At 34.1% G+C, this 21,374-nt stretch overlaps 1 protein-coding gene across 9 annotated transcripts in view; it reads left to right on the forward strand.

Moving 5' to 3' along the window:
- LOC120431692 (eye-specific diacylglycerol kinase) overlaps positions 1 to 21,374 on the forward strand; it is a 298,340-nt gene that overhangs the window by 210,995 nt on the left and 65,971 nt on the right. For 6 of the 9 annotated variants that reach the window (XM_052706670.1, XM_039596964.2, XM_039596894.2 and 3 more), the window contains 2 exons: positions 2,724 to 2,927; positions 9,920 to 9,970. In XM_052706670.1, the coding sequence (XP_052562630.1) occupies positions 2,724 to 2,927; positions 9,920 to 9,970 (255 nt within the window). The remainder of the gene's footprint in view (positions 1 to 2,723; positions 2,928 to 9,919; positions 9,971 to 21,374) is intronic. The other 3 variants (XM_039597197.2, XM_039597255.2, XM_039597086.2) reach the window with 2 other exon arrangements.

A 21,374-nucleotide genomic window follows, 5' to 3' on the forward strand; every position in this document is an offset into this window, starting at 1 on the left:
TTTTGATAAAGTGCACCGTTTTTAAGATAAAGCCACCGAAACTTCGATTTTTGCGAAATATTTGCAGTTTTTCGATTTTTAAAAATAGTGACCATGAGCGACCATTTCTAAAAATATTTTTTTGAAAAGTTCAGAAAATTTGCTACAAAATTATCAAAGAGACATTGAAGATTGGACCTCGGGTTGCTGAGATAGAGCCGCTTTAAGGAAAAGAAACACGAAAATTGAAGTTTTCTAAATCTCACCAAAACAACCCACCTTTTTCTAATGACGATATCTCAGCAACTAATGGTCCGATTTACAATGTTAAAGAATTAAACATTCGTGAAATTTTCCGATCTTTTCGAAAACAATATTTTCAAGTTTTTTTTTAAATCAAGACTAACATTTTAAAAGGGCCAAAAATTTGAATATTACGCCCATTTAAAATGTTAGTCTTGATTTAAAAAAATCAAAATATTTTTTTCGAAAATATCGGAAAATTTTACGAATGTTTCATGTGTTAACATTGAAAATCGGATCATTACTTGCTGAGATATCGTCATTATCTTGAAAACGGAGCCCTTTATCAAAAAATCTGTGAAGTACTTTTCGATTGCAAATTCAATTTTGTATTAAAAAATAATGTCAAATTTGTTTTTGTATGAAACTTCGATTTTTTTCCAAAAATCAGACCTCGGCGGCAGATTTTTTGACCATGTTTCTCTATGGCTCAAAAGTTGCGGATTTTTGTCCCCTAAAACATATCAAAAAATCTCGAAAATAAAAAAATACGTATTTTGGGAAATTGAGTTTTAGTGAAAAAAAAGTTGATTAAAAAATCTGCAATTTTTTTCCGTGTACCTATTTTTTTCTCAAAAGTCCTCAACAATACCTGCAACTTTGCCGAAGACACCAAATTGATCAGAAAATTCACTCAAAAGTTACAATTGTTTGAATATTTACATACAATTTTTGTATGGACAGCAGCCAAAATTGTATGGAGACTTGTATGGGCGAACTAATGACGCAAAATAGCTTATTTGGTCATAGGGAAGGCCCCCACAAAGTTTGAGCCAAATCAAAAAAATACAAATAAAATCCATTTCCGGTTTTGGTAGAGAATTGCTCACGTAGAACATGAGTATGGGAAATCTACTTGACCGAAATGTCAAGCTCAATGCTGAGTTTGAAAATATTACAATTTAACTTTGATTTCAATTAACAATTAAATATTTCTTAAATTATTATGCCAAATTTATGTAACCAGATTGCGCATTATGCTATCAAGCGCATAAATTTATTCATCACTTTCCTTTAATCCAGCCCGCAGACTTGCACGAATCGTTCAATGGTCGAAATAGAAGAAGAAACGCTCACGCAAAACGCAGGGAAAAGCTTCGCGTGAACTTCCTGCGAAAATATGAAAAGTCATCGCCACCTCGTTCTACTGTAACTAATTTTGTTTATTTTGCTCGCTGGGTTAGCATTTTTATTGGATTTCGTTTCGCAGGAAAAGCAACACTGCAAGAAACCGCAGGTGTGGGAATCTAATCTGAATAGAAGTTATTTTTTTGTGGAGCTGATCCAATGCACTTGTTGTGAATATTTTTTATTAAATTGTGGACTTGCTACTTTAAACCCCTTCTAAAATCTTGGATTAAGCAGCAAACAGTAAACCATGAATGGCTTCAAGGATTACCCGGTGGGTGTCACTCAAGTGCCGTCATATCCTTTCACTTTGCCACCCCATCTCTACCCACGCTTACACAGGAATCCTGATCCTGACAGGGATAGGGATGTCCAACCATCCAGGCAGCCACGTTCGTCCGTTTCGTTCTGCAAATCGCCCTAAAGCTGCCCTCCTTAAATGACTTTGTTTTATCCTTCTAACTCGATGGGTGTTCTGTTTGAACAGGGGGTCATCCGTAAATTGCGTTTACCTTTATTTTTGTCAAAATTTACAGAGGTGATAAAATTGACAAAAAAAATCAATTTTCCTCCTCGTAATTCATGAACAACCCCTTCTTCAGCTAAAAGGATATTCCGGGAACTTTTCCGTACGTGGGACAGCCGTCTTATCGTCAAATGTCGCCAACCGCGCCACGTGGTGCCACGAAATGGGACAAGTTTGAGATATCACTTCAAGGATTAGCTTACGCGCGGCCCGTGAACACCACACATTCCCCCGGGGGATTGACATCAATCGAGTGGTTGGAAAATGGCCCCAACTTGGTGACGACGCCACCTAGATTGGTATACGGCCTGAGGGCAGCGAAAGTGCGCGTTTGACGGTAAATTGAGGTCTTATCGTGGACTTGGCGAGTTGGAATGGGACTTTAACGAGTTCGAGTAGTGGAGGGAATTTATTGGATTAGTTGAGAAGAGGAAAATTTGCATGTGGTCCAGTTAATCCGGTAGATTTGAAATGCCCCGGCTGTGAAGTTATGGAAAAGTATAACTTGGCTCAGGCTTAGAATATACTAACAAAATTCGAAATTTTTAGAATCAATGTCTTTTAATGGAGACCCATGGTCCTTTGAACTTCTAAAACTTCTTCGCCGTAATCTATTGACTTTATTGTCGTTGTCGTCCGTCCCTAATAGCCGTTTAACTTTCACGACTGCATTAAATTTTCACATCCCGCCACCGTCGTCGCCGTGAAATCGTGACTCTTCGTTTGATCCCCCTAATAATAGAAGACTCCACATCGATTAACCTCACCTTTTTTCATGCTTTTGCAGAAGCACGGTCCCAGGATGAAGTGCTCGGCGTGCAAGATCATCACCCACGCGAGCTGCATCTCGGCGCTGATGGAGCGAACGCAGCTGCAGTGCAAGCCCACCTTCCGGGACGTCGGCGTCCGGCAGTACCGGGAACAGACCAAGACGACCCACCACTGGATCCACCGGCGGACCGAGAAGGGCAAGTGCAAACAGTGCGGCAAGGTAAGAGATGGGAGTCCTTCTCGTTTGTTCTTCTGTAACACCACCAGTGCACAAAGATTTCCTCTTTTTGGGACTGTCCCCCTAACCTTAACACTAACTCTCTCTCTCTCTCGCTTTGTCACTTTGCATACTGATTAGTAGCTAATTGCGTTAAAAAGTGCGAAAAATTGTTGCGTTGTTAGAAGTAGCTGTTAACTTTGCTTCTGGCCGATTAATTCTGCATGGTATTTATATAGTTTACAAAACAAACATTTCAATACTGGGCTTATTATCTCTGCATAAAAGCCATTCATCCTCTTGTCAACTGAACCTAAAGCATAACCAAAAAAAACCATTTCTGAACAATTTCAGTTCATAATTATGTTTAGAAAAGAATCCAATAATAATCAACATTAGATCTTAATAAGCTGGCATTCTGTAAATTTTGACAATTTTGACAATTTTGACAAAGTTTGACTATTTTGTCAATTTTGTCAATTTTGACAATTTTGACAATTTTGACAATTTTGACAATTTTGACAATTTTGACAATTTTGACAATTTTGACAATTTTGACAATTTTGACAATTTTGACAATTTTGACAATTTTGACAATTTTGACAATTTTGACAATTTTGACAATTTTGACAATTTTGACCATTTTGACAATTTTGACAATTTTGACAATTTTGACAATTTTGACAATTTTGACAATTTTGACAATTTTGACAATTTTGACAATTTTGACAATTTTGACAATTTTGACAATTTTGACAATTTTGACAATTTTGACAATTTTGACAATTTTGACAATTTTGACAATTTTGACAATTTTGACAATTTTGACAATTTTGACAATTTTGACAATTTTGACAATTTTGACAATTTGACAATTTTGACAATTTTGACAATTTTGACAATTTTGACAATTTTGACAATTTTGACAATTTTGACAATTTTGACAATTTTGACAATTTTGACAATTTTGACAATTTTGACAATATTGACAATATTGACAATTTTGACAATTTTGACAATTTTGACAATTTTGAAATTTTGACAATTTTGACTATTTTGACAATTTTGAAAATTTTGACAATTTTGACAATTTTGACAATTTTGACAATTTTGACAATTTTGACAATTTTGACAATTTTGACAATTTTGACAATTTTGACAATTTTGACAATTTTGACAATTTTGACAATTTTGACAATTTTGTCAATTTTGACAATTTTGACATTTTGACAATTTTGACAATTTTGACAATTTTGACAATTTTGAAAATTTTGACAATTTTGACAATTTTGACAATTTTGACAATTTTGACAATTTTGACAATTTTGACAATTTTGACAATTTTGACAATTTTGACAATTTTGACAATTTTGACAATTTTGACAATTTTGACAATTTTGACAATTTTGACAATTTTGACAATTTTGACAATTTTGACAATTTTGACAATTTTGACAATTTTGACAATTTTGACAATTTTGACAATTTTGACAATTTTGACAATTTTGACAATTTTGACAATTTTGACAATTTTGACAATTTTGACAATTTTGACAATTTTGTTAAAAATTTTCATTCAAAAGCTTCATCCATATTCACCCTTTAATTGCCCTTCGCAGATTCAAGTGCAATCGATTAGTTTACTTTCATCGTCAGAAGGCACTGTCGTCGACAGGTAGCTCAAACTTCTGGTACCTGGTATAATAGAGCTGCCATCCCCCCTCATCACTCATTAGCAAATAGAGAGGAAAAAGTGCTCCAACAATTTTTGGGGAAGGTAACTGCGCCGATTATTGTCCACATTTTAGCTTACTTGATTTCAACCTTTTTTGACTGGCGGTGGCCAACTTTTGTGAACTTCGACGACTTCGTCGCGAAAGTGGCAGAGAAATTCTGAAAGCCATTTTAAGGTTCAAATTACGACCACCCGCAGGGCATGGAACGTTCGTTCTAGTGGTGCCGTTAAAAGCAAGGTGCTGACTTTTTAGGGGAGAAAAGATGAAGTTGTTGACGAATATTGTGATGATTCTAGTTTGTGAAACAGTACTGTTCTTGAAGTCCTTTCTCAGATTATTGTGTGAAAAAAAAATCGAGAAATTTAGCACAATTTTGGGATTTATGATAGTAATTGCTTGGCAAACCGTAAATCCTTTAAGCTCAATTTTGACAATTTTGACAATTTTGACAATTTTGACAATTTTGACAATTTTGACAATTTTGACAATTTTGACAATTTTGACAATTTTGACAATTTTGACAATTTTGACAATTTTGACAATTTTGACAATTTTGACAATTTTGACAATTTTGACAATTTTGACAATTTTGACAATTTTGACAATTTTGACAATTTTGACAATTTTGACAATTTTGACAATTTTGACAATTTTGACAATTTTGACAATTTTGACAATTTTGACAATTTTGACAATTTTGACAATTTTGACAATTTTGACAATTTTGACAATTTTGACAATTTTGACAATTTTGACAATTTTGACAATTTTGACAATTTTGACAATTTTGACAATTTTGACAATTTTGACAATTTTGACCATTTTGACAATTTTGACAATTTTGACAATTTTGACAATTTTGACAATTTTGACAATTTTGACAATTTTGACAATTTTGACAATTTTGACAATTTTGACAATTTTGACAATTTTGACAATTTTGACAATTTTGACAATTTTGACAATTTTGACCATTTTGACAATTTTGACAATTTTGACAATTTTGACAATTTTGACAATTTTGACAATTTTGACAATTTTGACAATTTTGACAATTTTGACAATTTTGACAATTTTGACAATTTTGACAATTTTGACAATTTTGACAATTTTGACAATTTTGACAATTTTGACAATATTGACAATATTGACAATTTTGACAATTTTGAAATTTTGACAATTTTGACTATTTTGACAATTTTGAAAATTTTGACAATTTTGACAATTTTGACAATTTTGACAATTTTGACAATTTTGACAATTTTGACAATTTTGACAATTTTGACAATTTTGACAATTTTGACAATTTTGACAATTTTGACAATTTTGACATTTTGACAATTTTGACAATTTTGACAATTTTGACAATTTTGAAAATTTTGACAATTTTGACAATTTTGAAAATTTTGACAATTTTGACAATTTTGACAATTTTGACAATTTTAAAAATTTTGACAATTTTGACAATTTTGACAATTTTGACAATTTTGACACTTTTGACACTTTTGACAATTTTGACAATTTTGACAATTTTGACAATTTTGACAATTTTGACAATTTTGACAATTTTGACAATTTTGACAATTTTGACAATTTTGACAATTTTGACAATTTTGACAATTTTGACAATTTTGACAATTTTGACAATTTTGACAATTTTGACAATTTTGACAATTTTGACAATTTTGACAATTTTGACAATTTTGACAAATTTGACAATTTTGACAATTTTGACAATTTTGACAATTTTGACAATTTTGAAAAATTTGACAATTTTGACACTTTTGACAATTTTGACAATTTTGACAATTTTGACAATTTTGACAATTTTGACAATTTTGACAGTTTAGTCAATTTTGACAATTTTGACAATTTTGACAATTTTGACAATTTTGACAATTTTGACAATTTTGACAATTTTGACAATTTTGACAATTTTGACAATTTTGACAATTTTGACAATTTTGACAATTTTGACAATTTTGACAATTATGACAATTTTGACAATTTTGACAATTTTGACAATTTTGACAATTTTGACAATTTTGACAATTTTGACAATTTTGACAATTTTGACAATTTTGACAATTTTGACAATTTTGACAATTTTGACAATTTTGACAATTTTGACAATTTTGACAATTTTGACAATTATGACAATTTTGACAATTTTGACAATTTTGACAATTTTGACAATTTTGACAATTTTGACAATTTTGACAATTTTGACAATTTTGACAATTTTGACAATTTTGACAATTTTGACAATTTTGACAATTTTGACAATTTTGACAATTTTGACAATTTTGACAATTTTGACAATTTTGACAATTTTGACAATTTTGACAATTTTGACAATTTTGACAATTTTGACAATTTTGACAATTTTGACAATTTTGACAATTTTGACAATTTTGACAATTTTGACAATTTTGACAATTTTGACAATTTTGACAATTTTGACAATTTTGACAATTTTGACAATTTTGACAATTTTGACAATTTTGACAATTTTGACAATTTTGTTAAAAATTTTCATTCAAAAGCTTCATCCATATTCACCCTTTAATTGCCCTTCGCAGATTCAAGTGCAATCGATTAGTTTACTTTCATCGTCAGAAGGCACTGTCGTCGACAGGTAGCTCAAACTTCTGGTACCTGGTATAATAGAGCTGCCATCCCCCCTCATCACTCATTAGCAAATAGAGAGGAAAAAGTGCTCCAACAATTTTTGGGGAAGGTAACTGCGCCGATTATTGTCCACATTTTAGCTTACTTGATTTCAACCTTTTTTGACTGGCGGTGGCCAACTTTTGTGAACTTCGACGACTTCGTCGCGAAAGTGGCAGAGAAATTCTGAAAGCCATTTTAAGGTTCAAATTACGACCACCCGCAGGGCATGGAACGTTCGTTCTAGTGGTGCCGTTAAAAGCAAGGTGCTGACTTTTTAGGGGAGAAAAGATGAAGTTGTTGACGAATATTGTGATGATTCTAGTTTGTGAAACAGTACTGTTCTTGAAGTCCTTTCTCAGATTATTGTGTGAAAAAAAAATCGAGAAATTTAGCACAATTTTGGGATTTATGATAGTAATTGCTTGGCAAACCGTAAATCCTTTAAGCTCAAACTCCCACGTAATCGAATCGTATAAATTTCGTAGAATCCACTAAAACTCAACACGTGTCCCTTTTTCCCGTTTGCCGAAAGCGTGTAAAATTACGCTGCTTCAACCGGGGTCCAACCCCGAACAGCGTGGATTAATTCGATCTGCCAGATTTACTCAGCTTTCCACCCACTTCCAAAAACTGCCAACTGCTGAACTGATGCTGTCGAACAACGACCTCCCCCTAAATGGTGTAATCACCTTATCCTCGCTGTTTCCAGCTTCCCCCTGGAGGCAGCATCTCGTCTGGAAATTGGTGGTCATGGCACGATGACGACGTCGAAGCTCTCGATCCAAAAATCTGCCATCGAGCTTGTTGCCGGCCCGCCCATCCCTCCCAGTGATGCCCAAAACTGCTGTTTAATGACTTCTTCTTGGCCAGTTGCCACAGTTTCCACTGGCATCCCCGTTCCAGGGTGAGCTGGAACGCAAAAATAAATGTTTCAAGAAGCAACAGGAAGTTTGTCGACACAGTTAAAAAGATCAACTGAAATTTACACAAATCAACTCAACCAACGACAACCAACAACAAAAAACTCAACTTGGCAACCAACAACAAAATGTCAAATCAAATCAAATAATTGTCAAAATTGCCAAAATTGACAAAATTGTCAAAATTGTCAAAATTGTCAAAATTGTCAAAATTTACAAAATTGTCAAAATTGTCAAAATTGTCAAAATTGTCAAAATTGTCAAAATTGTCAAAATTGTCAAAATTGTCAAAATTGTCAAAATTGTCAAAATTGTCAAAATTGTCAAAATTGTCAAAATTGTCAAAATTGTCAAAATTGTCAAAATTGTCAAAATTGTCAAAATTGTCAAAATTGTCAAAATTGTCAAAATTGTCAAAATTGTCAAAATTGTCAAAATTGTCAAAATTGTCAAAATTGTCAAAATTGTCAAAATTGTCAAAATTGTCAAAATTGTCAAAATTGTCAAAATTGTCAAAATTGTCAAAATTGTCAAAATTGTCAAAATTGTCAAAATTGTCAAAATTGTCAAAATTGTCAAAATTGTCAAAATTGTCAAAATTGTCAAAATTGTCAAAATTGTCAAAATTGTCAAAATTGTCAAAATTGTCAAAATTGTCAAAATTGTCAAAATTGTCAAAATTGTCAAAATTGTCAAAATTGTCAAAATTGTCAAAATTGTCAAAATTGTCAAAATTGTCAAAATTGTCAAAATTGTCAAAATTGTCAAAATTGTCAAAATTGTCAAAATTGTTAATTTCTCAATTGATTTTACACTGTGTCAAACCACAAACCCCCACCCGAAAAAAATGTAACCACCCATTTCTGGCAACCACAAAAATGTGAACCAGAAGAAGCATGGAACGGGAAAATCGTCGTAAAACTGTGATGAAGACATGATCCGGAACTCCACCGTCGAGTGTGCAGAACGGTTTCCCCCCTCCCACTTAATTGAGGACTCAACTTTTACTTGCGTCATTCATGCATCGCCATTTACCTCCCACTTTGCCTGAAATAAAGCCCTTAAAGTGCAACTTCACCCTCCCGAAATTTGTGACCCAGTTTTACCCACCTCTTTTTTTGTGTATGTTGGGGGAGGGGAGGGGGGGTGCGAAAAGGGAAAGAGTTTTGGTAATTACACGCTGATTTGGTCTGAATTTGGAAGGGGTTTTTTTTTTGCTCAACTTGGGAATGCAGAAAAAGGATCTTTAATTAGGTTGCCATAATTAAGCGTCAGTGAGTGAAGTTGGAAGGAAATTGGAACACAGCATTTTTGAGCTGATTTTCGTTTTCTCTGTTTTCTTGTACTTTTACTAAACTAATAAATCATTCAATAAATAACACAAGTAGCTTGTGTTTTTGGGCCTTTTTCGAATGTTCTGTTCAAAATTTGTGTTTTTATTTTAAAGTTTTGCATGAAATTTACTGCTCAACAAGTTCTCAATTTTACTTTGAAATGTTATTTCAAACTTTGAAGCATGTCTTTGTTCAACTTTTTTAATACATTAAAAAATATTCCTACACATTAACAATCAAACAAAACCAATCGATCAAAATTAACACGCCAATCTTTATCAAAATCAACTTTCCCTTCTACGTGTTGTTTCTCTCAAAAACCGACCCTAAAGCAATCGGATAATCACTACTTAAAGGTAACCGTACCTCGTCTGATGCGAATGGTTTGTACCTCTTTAATGGCCGTCTGTACTTTTTCTCAACTGCGTTCAACTGTGCTTGCTATTGCTTCCAAGTCCATGGCCTGCCATTTTTCTTGAGCTTGCAAAATTTTCCTTCTCTGTTTCCGTTTTCCAAGAAAATTTGCTAAATATATGTTCGCTTTTATGTCTGCTACATTTCTGCTTAATAAATTCCGAACCAAACCGGCCGGATTGAAAAGGGGTGGTGTAATGAGTTAAGGAACATTGGGTTGGGAAAATTGTTGAACAAAACCAACTGTCCGACCCTGTGGCAGGAACGTGGAATTTTACGCTGGTTACCATCCGCACCAGGTGTGGCCACTCCTGGGATAATATGGGTGGGATTTAGCATGGGGTGATACTTTTATTGCACCGACATTTGAATTTTTTTTTCAAAGTTTTCGAAACAGTTAGATTTTAAAGTCTCATATCTTTATTCTGAGGCAAATGCAAATGCATAGTAAAATACTCTTCAATTAATTGAAGCCTTTCTACTTTCAAAGTCCCACAACTTAATTATCACCTTATCCTTAAAAGTCTCCACATTATTTAAGCCTCCTATCCATCAAATTTGAAAACACTAATGTTTTTCTTCAACCTTTAAAGTTTCTAAATAATGTTTGGCTTTTGAATCTCCAAAATGACACAGTCGCAAAATCATTGCTCTAATTTATGCATAACCATAAACTTTCGTTTCGTCTACATTTTTCAAATCATAATTCATTTGAAATTTATTTTGACACATTCCGGCGTTGCAACGTCACGAAATTATCGAAACTTATTCTGTTTGGAAATTGCATTTTCTACCCGGTTTCGTCCCGTGACGCTTTTGCCTTTCTTACTAATTCTAGAGGTGATTGTTGATTTGACCCAAACAATAAATATTCAAAATGTATGATCCATCAGCCAAAACATGCTGTTTATGTCGTTGGAGAATGTGTCTTTTATTTATTTTAGTTTATTACTCTTTTAAAATCTTTAAATGTTTTCAATGATTTCAAAGTTATTTTTGGTTTTCCTTTAGAGCAATTGTTTATAAAATTCAGTCATTCTTTTATGATGTTTTTTTTTTATTTGGCTCAAACTTTGTAAGGGACTTTCCTATGACCGAAGAAGCCATTTTGTGAGACTCTACAAAGACCCAGAATATCCCCACATTTCGGTAGCCTAGTCCCTGAACCTCCCTGAGGCTATCTGGATATGATCTGAGGTCAATAACCTCCGACCTCTGTCTTGTTACGGCGGTAGACACATCGGCCGTAACTCCCGGGACTCTACAGAAGACCTGGAACATCACCACATATCGGTAGACTAGTCCCTGAACCTCCCTGAGGCTATCCGGATATGATCTGAGGTCAAAAACCTCCGACCTCTACCTTGTTACGGCGGTAGACCCATCGGTCGTTACTCCGGGGTCTCTACAAAAGACCCAGAACATCACCACATATCGGTAGACTAGTCCCTGAACCTCCCTGAGGCTATCCGGATATGACCTGCGGTCAAAAACCACTGACCTCTATCTTGTTACGGTGGTAGACCCATCGGTCGTAACTCCCGGAACTCTACAGAAAACACAGAACATTACCACACATCGGTAGACTAGTCCCTGAACCTCCCTGAGGCTACATGGATATGATCTGAGGTCAAAAACCACAGTCACAATCGCTACCTCATACTTGTACGGCGGTGAACACATAGGCATTAACTTGAGGAAGTTTCGGATGACCTAGAACATCGTAAACCTTGTAAATTTGGTGTAGCTGTATAGCTGACTTCATAACGATTCCAAAACACTATAAATTTGCATAGTTAAGATGATTTTTTATAACAATATAGGCCATGTCTCCCATATAGCCAAAATCCCATAAGCCCTGTACCTCGCATATGCAACTCTTGCGACAAAACCGAATCAGGTGGAATGACTCGTATATGCAAAGTTGCATATGCGAGGCGCTCTTATGCGAGGTTTGACTGTAGTACTTTTCGATTTCAAATTTGATTGTTAATAAAAAACTGAAGTCACACATTTTTTTTTTTTTTGCTAAAAACTCACTTTTTCAAAAAATCATTATGGTGGCAAAGTTTTTGTCCATACTTCTCCATAGCATAGCATAGCATAGCATAACGGGTCTGCACCACGCTGTAGGGGGTGCCACAATGGTCAATTCAATATTCTTAGACAATTTGATTGCTGCCCGGTACATCCAAAAATATCTAAGAACGTAAATTTCCACACTGTGCTCCAAGGCTACGCCCATACAGTCCCGTGGGGATTTGGGAGAGGATGTTTTTGTTGTTCACTAGTGGCAAAAGTGCAGGGAACCCATGCGACTTTTAAAAGTGAACGGAATATTTTTGGGAGGTTTGGAATGGGGGTTAGGGGAATTTCATCGGGCCGATGAAAATGGTTGAATGCGTAATGTATTAAATGATTTGGAAGTTTGTACGTGTAAATGTGAGTCTTTAGTGTATTATCTAATAAGCATATAGTTTTGTAATGATAATAAATGAAAAATATAATAAATAAAGATGATTCCAGGAAGCTGTAAAAAATAGCAATAATTTAAAATACAAATGCTCCAGATGGTTCCCTTGCTGTTTTAGTAAGTGTCGTTAGTTTATACAAATTGATCATATATGGTACGAGGAAATGGTAAAATAAAGGAAAAGGAATAAGATAAGCAAAAATGTAAACATTTAAAAAAATCATACAATAAATAAATCATATAGTTAATAGATAAATACATATTAGCAGTTAGTTTAAAGTGCAGGAAGCAGTGAAAAATAATAATATAAAAACAAATGCTCCAGATGGAGATGAATAATTGGAATGCGAATAGAGCACAAAAGCACACAAAATTTAATAGAATCACTGCTGCTTGCACTAGAATCGATAAGTAGGACTTTAACACACAACACAAAAAAGAACGCTCTCACCCGGGACAAAGCATGCTAAACAGACGCCTTCCTTTAGCGGTATACGCACATCGGAAGGAACCGGTCAAGAAAAATTTCAAATGGGCAGCAGCGGCAGCGAAAGCAAGCCAGAGAGGGTGAAGAAAAGCCCCAAGAAAACGCTCCCTCTCCTTTGTTCTGCTGTTCGTAAAGCTGTTTCTTGACCCCTTTCCTTCCGATCTCCATACTAGCCTTTTTGCTTGATCGATGCTGCCTTCTCTCCGGGCGACGGACAAGTGTTGAACCTTAGTCCAGCACCTCTTTCAGCAAGCACGCAGGGCTGCCATCCCAGTCTCGCTCCTGCACCAACAAATGATGCCACCAACATAAAAACCGAGAGAGGAGCCGCCTCTCTTCATGTAGACAATAGGCCCCCAAAACCAAAGCTAAAAACTCTATTCGCCACCTACATTCGAGTAGGAGAACTTTGGTGCAAGGTTACGTTTACGGTTTTGCGCGATAAGTGCAAAGGGGAGTGAAAACTATTCTAAGATTTTTTAAAAGAAAATTGATTTTTTGGAATAAAATAAAGTTAACAGGAGGTAAGAAATAAAAAGTTCTATCGACTGACTTTTTGATTTTTTTGCTAAGTTGCCTTTTTCATTGAAAATTCTGAGATCCGGATTGAAAACGCGAGAATGAGGTTAGATTGCTAATTTTGAAAATCAATCCAATTATCATTTTTCAAGCAGATCTTTGCTTTTATGGTAGAAGTGACTTTAAAAAATAATTGTCCACTTGAATAATCTACATTCTCAATTGATTAGTTATGTTTTGGTTGATTAAAACATTCCTATATTTTGAATCAGATAATGAACAGGTTAAATCGACCATCACAAAAATATTTTCGTTTATATCAATTAAGCTAATTATTTCTTACCTGAAAATGGTATAATTTGCTATTAATGTCGATTTTATGATGAAATAAAACAATTTCAAATTTCAAACCAATTTACTCGCTGTAGGTTATAATGAAAACATCACCCCAAGTTTGAGCGCCCTCTAGTGGGGGGTAATTTTGACGTTTGATTGCCTATCACTCACTCACAGCTAGCTCTCCTCAAAGTCAGCCGACCCACAAACCCCCTCACTGCACACACGCACAACATAGTCGCAAGATGCGCGCGCCGAAGAAGACATGTCATCGGCGAACCAAACAGCTCACACGCAAACTCACTCTCACTCCCAGATGCTCCCAAAGCGCAAAACCAAGACTTTGCTGTACACCACGACACTACACCACGAGCTTCTCTTTCTCCATGTCTCTCTCCCTCCCTCTGTAATACAGCTCTTTCTCTCAAATCCAAACAGAAAACACACATAAGCTTCGGTGCTGAAACTTCAAGCACTTTTTCACACCGGGGCATAGAGCATTTTTCTTTTTTCTCTTCCGACAAGTCAATCACTACACTCCTACACTTTCCATGGGTGTATTTGTGTTGATTTGATATTCTCTCTCACTTTTCTCGTCCCTTTTGTTCACCTTCACTGGATACCAAACCACGCCGAAAAAAAAAGAACCAACCATGATTTAAATTGATCCAAATCCACATAAAACTTCAAAAATCAGGGAAGATTTTATAATCCTCGGAAAGAGCACTTCACGACCGAACGTTTGATACCATTTTCGACCCGAAATTCACAAAAGGTACACCATAAAACCGTCTTTTTTTGCGGAACCCGAAACGACGTGACTTGCGCGTTTGACAACCGAACTCTCCACCAGTTTTTGTCCATACTTCTCCATGGCTCAAAAGTTGTGGTTTTTTGTCCCCTAAAACATATCATTTTTTTTTATTAGAATACGGGATTTTGGGAAATAGATCTTTTGTTAAAAAAAGTTAATTTAAAAATTGCCATAAAAATGTACGTCAGCTTATTTTTTTAATAGTTCTCATCAATACCTACAACTTTGCGGAAGACACCAAATCAATCAGAAAATTGCTTCAAAAGTAACAGATTATCCATTTTTGTATGGACAGTAGGATGCCCAGAATATGGGACTTTTTTTCAAAACCTCGCTCCACAAGCTGAACATTGTTCCTTGACCTATTTTAGGACTCTGGGCCAAATATGAGCAAAATCGGTCATCATTTACCCATTGATACTCGGAGGTGAAGTTTGTATGGAAAAAATCGAAAAAATGTATGGAAAACCCAATTTTCTTACGGTTTGGTCTGCACGGTGCGCTACTTTCATCCAAATATTCCCAAAAGTGAGAATTTAATAGGAAATTTAATGCTCTACAACTTTGTAGAACATACCAAAGCTTTAAAATTTGATCCTGAAAAGTTATTAGCGATTTAAAAAAGTCATTTTTGTATGAAAAACATTTTTTCCACCAACTTTAGTCTCGGGTATCAATGGGTTAATCTCATCCAATATCGCTCAAAATTTACTCAGATGCATAAAATAGCCCAAAAAACCGTTTTCCGCTTGTGGAGCAGGGGGTAATTTTTTCTGGGCACCCTAATGGACAGCTGCCAAAATTGAATGGAACCTTGTATGGGTAAACCAATGACACAAAATGGCTTCTTTGGTCATAAGAAGGAACCCCACAAAGTTTGAACCAAATCAAGAAATAAAATCCATTTCCGATTTTGTTCGAGAATTGCTCTTATGATATAGCTGTTTGAAGTGAGCAATTTCAAAATATGGGTACCAAGATATATCAACACTGCTTTGACCAAATCGACACCAAAAGGTTAAATAGAGCCTTTCTTACAAAAAAAAGAAGTTAATGCGAGAAAAAAATTGCAATTAAATTATCAGTAACATAACATAACTTCATGAAACTTTCAGGAGTGATTGGAAATCATTTATTTAATGCATTTAATATTTTTTCTGTAGTATGATTTTTCAAATTTGTACGTGTACCCTTAGTAATCAAACATGTCAAACCCTTAATCATTGCGAACCAACAAAGTTTCCAAACTTGTTAAAACTTACAAACTCCCAACTCAATAACCCTCTACAACCCAACCTAAAGGCGGGCTTCGATCTAAAAAATCGCCAAAAATCAATTTTTCAACCATTTTTTGATGTTTAAAAAGCATTGGAACGAAGAACTCTTAAAATTTTAGAAAATTTTTCGGGTTGGATGTTTGATTTGTTTTAATGTGACTTTGCCAACGCTTTTAAAAATGTTTTTTTTTGTGTCAATTTTGGCTGTGTTTTTTTAACTAACATTTCCTATATTTTAAGTAAAAATAAGCATGTCGTAATTTGTGTAGTGTCCTAGACTATGCCTCTACGCATTGTTTTACAATTTAAATGATAATGGTGCCATTCTAGACCAGAAAATATGAAAAACAAGCAAAAAATTCAAAAAGTGACTTTAAAAACATAAAAAATTAGAAAGTCAAAATGTAATGATAGGAGGTGGTAGAATAGGTCAAATTCTACCAAATACAAAGATAAAATAAACAAAATAAATACAAATTAAAACACTAAAAATAAAACAAGAAAAACATAAAACAAGAGAAGTTAAGTTTTTCGTAGAACAAAATTTGCTCACAATGACCTCCTGAACACGGGAAAAATAAAAAATTTGGAAAAAAATGGCGGTAGAGGGTTGAATTTCTTCAAGTCTTAACTTCAAAAAACCGTGTTAAATTTTAATGTAACCATAAAAACTTTAAAATTTTCAATTTATCTTCAAACTTGACCATATTGGGTAATTTATGAAAGGTTTACTTCAAAATTAAATAGAAAGTGTAATTGTCAAATAATACAAAAGTTTAAAAATCCTTTGAAACCTCAAAACAAACAATTATTCTTTTCTGAAATTTCTGAAATTTTTAAATTTCTGAATAGTTTGTCTATTAAATAAATTGGTGGCCTAGAAATGAGTCAATTTGCCCCAATTTTTAACACATCTGAAAATAGACGTAGTCTGTGCCAAGTTTTCAAACTGTGGACTTCAACTCATTATCACAGCACTTAAATTTCAGAACCACCCAACTTTCCACAGTCCTCAGTACCAGCTGTGTGCTTGCGTTCGCCGCGCGAGTGTACTGACTACATAATTATCCCAATTATGGAGATTTCGTTTTCTCGTTAAATGTTATTACCGTTTATTTTGCGTCCCGTGCCCGAGTATCGAGCACGTAGCTTTAGGGCACAATGACTTGGGCCGGTTTTGTTTTTGGCGTGTTCAACAAGGGCTCTGGAATGCAAATTTTCCTCGTATTTTGGCTGGACGTGAGTCTATTTGCTAGTGATTAACATTTCAATGGATCGATTATAATTTGCGCGGAATTGAGTCATCTGGGGAAATTCGGTCCAAAAAACTTTGAAAAGTGAAAAATTTACGGAAATCAGTCGTGTAAACTCGACAAAAGAAGATTAATTTACCCGAATTAATCAATCTTCCTGCGGATTTGGAGACAAATTCTTCAACAACTACAAAAAAACCTCAATGTTTCCATTCTTTAAGCGAAACCCAACCCACCTTGGCCATCCCTCATTACCTTGTGGAACGCACTGCTCGTCGTCGGAGGAGCACCATCCGGGGCACCATCATCCCTGGTCGGCAGGGCGTCAGAAACGGACCATTTCCGGGTTTGCTAACGTGGGGCGGTTGGGAACGCAGCTCAGACAGCGAGCGAGAGAGAGTTTGATAGATTACAACCACTTTATTTCGCCAGGGAATGTCCACAGTTGGACCCCGGTTTCCTCTTCTGCCCCCCCCCCCACACGGTACAGTGCCGGTTGAAAGGTTGTGCAAAGTTGAATTTCAGCCTTGGAACATGAAAAATGCTGGAATATCGGCTTGTAACCTTAATGAAACCTATTTGCAACATCTTTGTTGCATACAAGTTTTTTATGTTGCAAAGTTGCACCATTTCGAGCTAGTTCAATCTTTTTACAAAATTTTCAATTTTCCCGATTCGCAATACTTTCCATCAGCCCTTTTCCTAGCCTAAGGAGGGAAACGGGTAGAGAAAGTACATTAACGAGACCATAACTGACAACAATCAACAATGTTGCCCAAGGAGCGGAACCCAGAACCCACGGTGTCATGAGAGGGTGAAATAAGATTAGGACGGGCGGGGAGAACAGTTCGTTCTCCCTCTTCCAGACAACAACAGCAACTTGGTGGCCGATGATGCACTGCTGTGAAGAACGGATCTGGTACGTTTCGCCGAATGTCGTTTCGCCGACGGTCATTTCGCCGAATGTCGTTTCGCCGAATGGTACGTTTCGCCGAAAGTCATTTCGCCGAATGGACGTTTCTCCGAATTGAATAAAAATTAACTTTTTTGTATAATTTATGCTATCTGTTCGCTGCAGTGCCATCTTGTAATTCACTCATGCAAACTTGAAAAGGAGTGGCAAGATAATAATATAATAATTTAAAAAAGTAAAGAACGTCTCATGTTTCAAAGAATGCATAAACTCACAGAAATAATACAAATAATTTGCTTAAAAAATTAAGAATGCAAAAACTAACAGAAATTTTTCAAAATGTTTAAGCTAAAAATCAAAATAACAGCTCATGTTTGAAAGCATGCAAAACTTCCCAAAAATTATAGAAATAATATGCTTAAAAAACTAATAATGCATAAACTCACCGAAATATTTGAAAAGTATGCCAAAAATATAGAATGCAAAAACTGACAGCAATTTTGCAAAATGTTGTGCTGAAAACCAAAAGAACTGCTCATGTTTGGAAGAATGCAAAAAATCCCAAAAATTATACAAAGAATTTGCTTGAAAAACAAAGAATGCAAAAACAAACAGAAATAATCTAAATTATAAGCAGCCAATTAAAAGAACTGCTCATGTTTGAAAGAATGCAAAAACTCACAGAAATAATTAAAAAAAAATATGCTCAAATACAAAGAATGCGAGAACTAACAAAAAATTTCCAAAATGTTATGCTAAAAATCAAAAGAACTGCTCATGTTTGAAAGAATGCAAAAACTCATAAAAATTATACAAATAATTTGCTTAAAAAACAAAGAATGCAAAAACTTACAGAAATTTTCCAAAATGTTGTGCTGAAAACCAAAAGAACTGCTCATGTTTGAAAGAATGCGAAAACTCCCAAAAATTATACAAATAATTTGCTTGAAAAACAAAGAATGCAAAAACAAACAGAAATATTCAAAATTATAAGCAAAAAATAAAAGAACTGTTCATGTTTGAAAGAATGCAAAACTCTCATAAATAATTTGAAAAATATGCTCAGTAAACAAATAATGCAAAACTAACCGGCATTTTTTCAAAATGTTATGCTGAAAAACAAAAGAACTGCTCATGTTGGAAAGAATACAGCAACTTACAAAAATTATACAAATAATATGCTTAAAAAACAAAAAATGCAAAAACTAACAGAAATTTATCAAAATTATAAGCAGTTTAATTAAAAGAACTGCTCACGGTTTTTTTTTTTTTTTTTTTTTTTTTTTTTTTTTTTTTTTTTTTTTTTTTTTTTTTTTCTTTTTTTTTTCTTTTTTTTTTCTTTTTTTTTTCTTTTTTTTTTTTTTCTTTTTTTTCTTTTTTTTTTCTTTTTTTTTTTTCTTTTTTTCTTTTTTTTTTTTTCTTTTTTTTTCTTTTTTTTTTTTTTTTTTTCTTTTTTTTTTCTTTTTTTTTTTTTTTTTTTTTTTTTCTTTTTTTTTTTTTTTTTTTTTTTTTTTTTTTTTTTTTTTTTTTTTTTTTTCTTTTTTTTTTCTTTTTTTTTTCTTTTTTTTTTCTTCTTTTTTTTTTTTTTTTTTCTTTTTTTCATAAAATTATTACTGCTCATGGTTTACAGAACGCAAAAACTCACAGCAATAATTCAAATGATATATTAAAACAAGAATGCAAAAAACTAACAGAAATTAATGCAAAAACTCACAGAAATTATATGCTGAAATTAAATAACTGCTCAAGTTTGAAAGAATGCAAAAACTCGCAGATTTTTTTTCAACTAGATTATATTTTAATCGATTGTTTATGCATATAATAATGCCGAAAACTTATAAAAATAACATACCAAGAGACAAAAAAAAATATATTTTTTAAAAAAGATTGCAAAATCACCTTTTAGGGACATTATACTTTTTCAAAATATTTTAATACAATTTGTGTCCATTTTATATATTTAATATACGATTATTTGTCAATTCGGCGAAACGTCCCATTCGGCGAAACGTCCCATGCAGCGAAACGACCTTCGGCGAAATGACCTTCGGCGAAATGACCATCGGCGAAACGACATTCGGCGAAATGTCCCGCACCCGTGAAGAACGAGCAAGCGAAATAAAATATTATGATATCTTATTTTATCCGATGGAAATAATCCACGACAAGTTTATTCATTCGGGTTTTTTTTTCTGCCGTTGTACATGAAGTCGAGCTTCTTGATGTGCTTCCGGAAGCACAGCCAGCCAGCGGTGTTGCCAGTGTGATACTCGGGGATCGTTTTAACAACCACTTTGTACTGATTCCATTTCCGGAGGATGGAAGGAAGCGTAACGCAACGTGATTTGTTATTTATATTTTAAAGGACGGAGAAAAATATTGGATGCGAAAGCTGTCAACTGAAATTTTAGCTTAGATTTGTTTGCGACTCAATTAGATTTAAAAATATTATGATCCTTTCGTCTTCAAAAAACCAAACTTAAAATTTAGTAACGTCATGATTCGAATTCCCGGACGCTTCGAAACCCGGACACCTCATCTTGTTTTATCAATTATTTGGATATAAATTTGCATTATGAGTGTCAGAACTGTGTTATTTGATGAATTCTAACATCAACTTTCATTTAAAGTTTGTTTGAACGTTTTAGTTAAAGTCAAAACAATAAAATAAAATTTTAAGTTTACCTAAAATGTGAAACATTTCAATGAGATATTTCATAGGCGTCCGAAGCACCGGGAAGACAAAGCACAAATTTATGGTTTTGATTCCCTTAAATTCTAGCAAATTTTTATACAAAATATCGATTTTTTATGTTAGCAGCTTTTTTGAGACCTGAAGAATGCCATTCACTAACATTTCAGTCCAAATTTGTGCGTTTCATAAGCAAAATCGAGTGTCCGGAATTCGAAGCAAAAGTGTCCGGATTTCGAATCAGCTTTTATCAGTGTCCGGGATTCGAAGCACAACAGGTCATTTTAATTTTAAAATTTGATTTAAAATTGGTAGAAAAGACATATTTTGCATGCATTCTCTTAAAACTAACAGTTTATACCTGATGATATTTCTTCATTTCAAACTTATTACGTGATTTTTTGCCAGCTATAACATTATATGCTACTAAGTGTCCGGATTTCAAATCATGACGTTATTTTCTGACGCTTATAAATTCATGCACGTTAAATTCGTACAACGTAAATCAGAATTTTGAGATGGGATTTTCTGATCTTGGTGTCTCTAACATAAATTGTAGGTAAGGATTAAAACCTTTCGGACAAAAGCAACTCGGAAAAAATCCTGGTT

The sequence above is a fragment of the Culex pipiens genome, chromosome 1, assembly GCF_016801865.2.
Source record: "Culex pipiens pallens isolate TS chromosome 1, TS_CPP_V2, whole genome shotgun sequence".
Taxonomy (NCBI): Eukaryota; Metazoa; Arthropoda; class Insecta; order Diptera; family Culicidae; genus Culex; species Culex pipiens.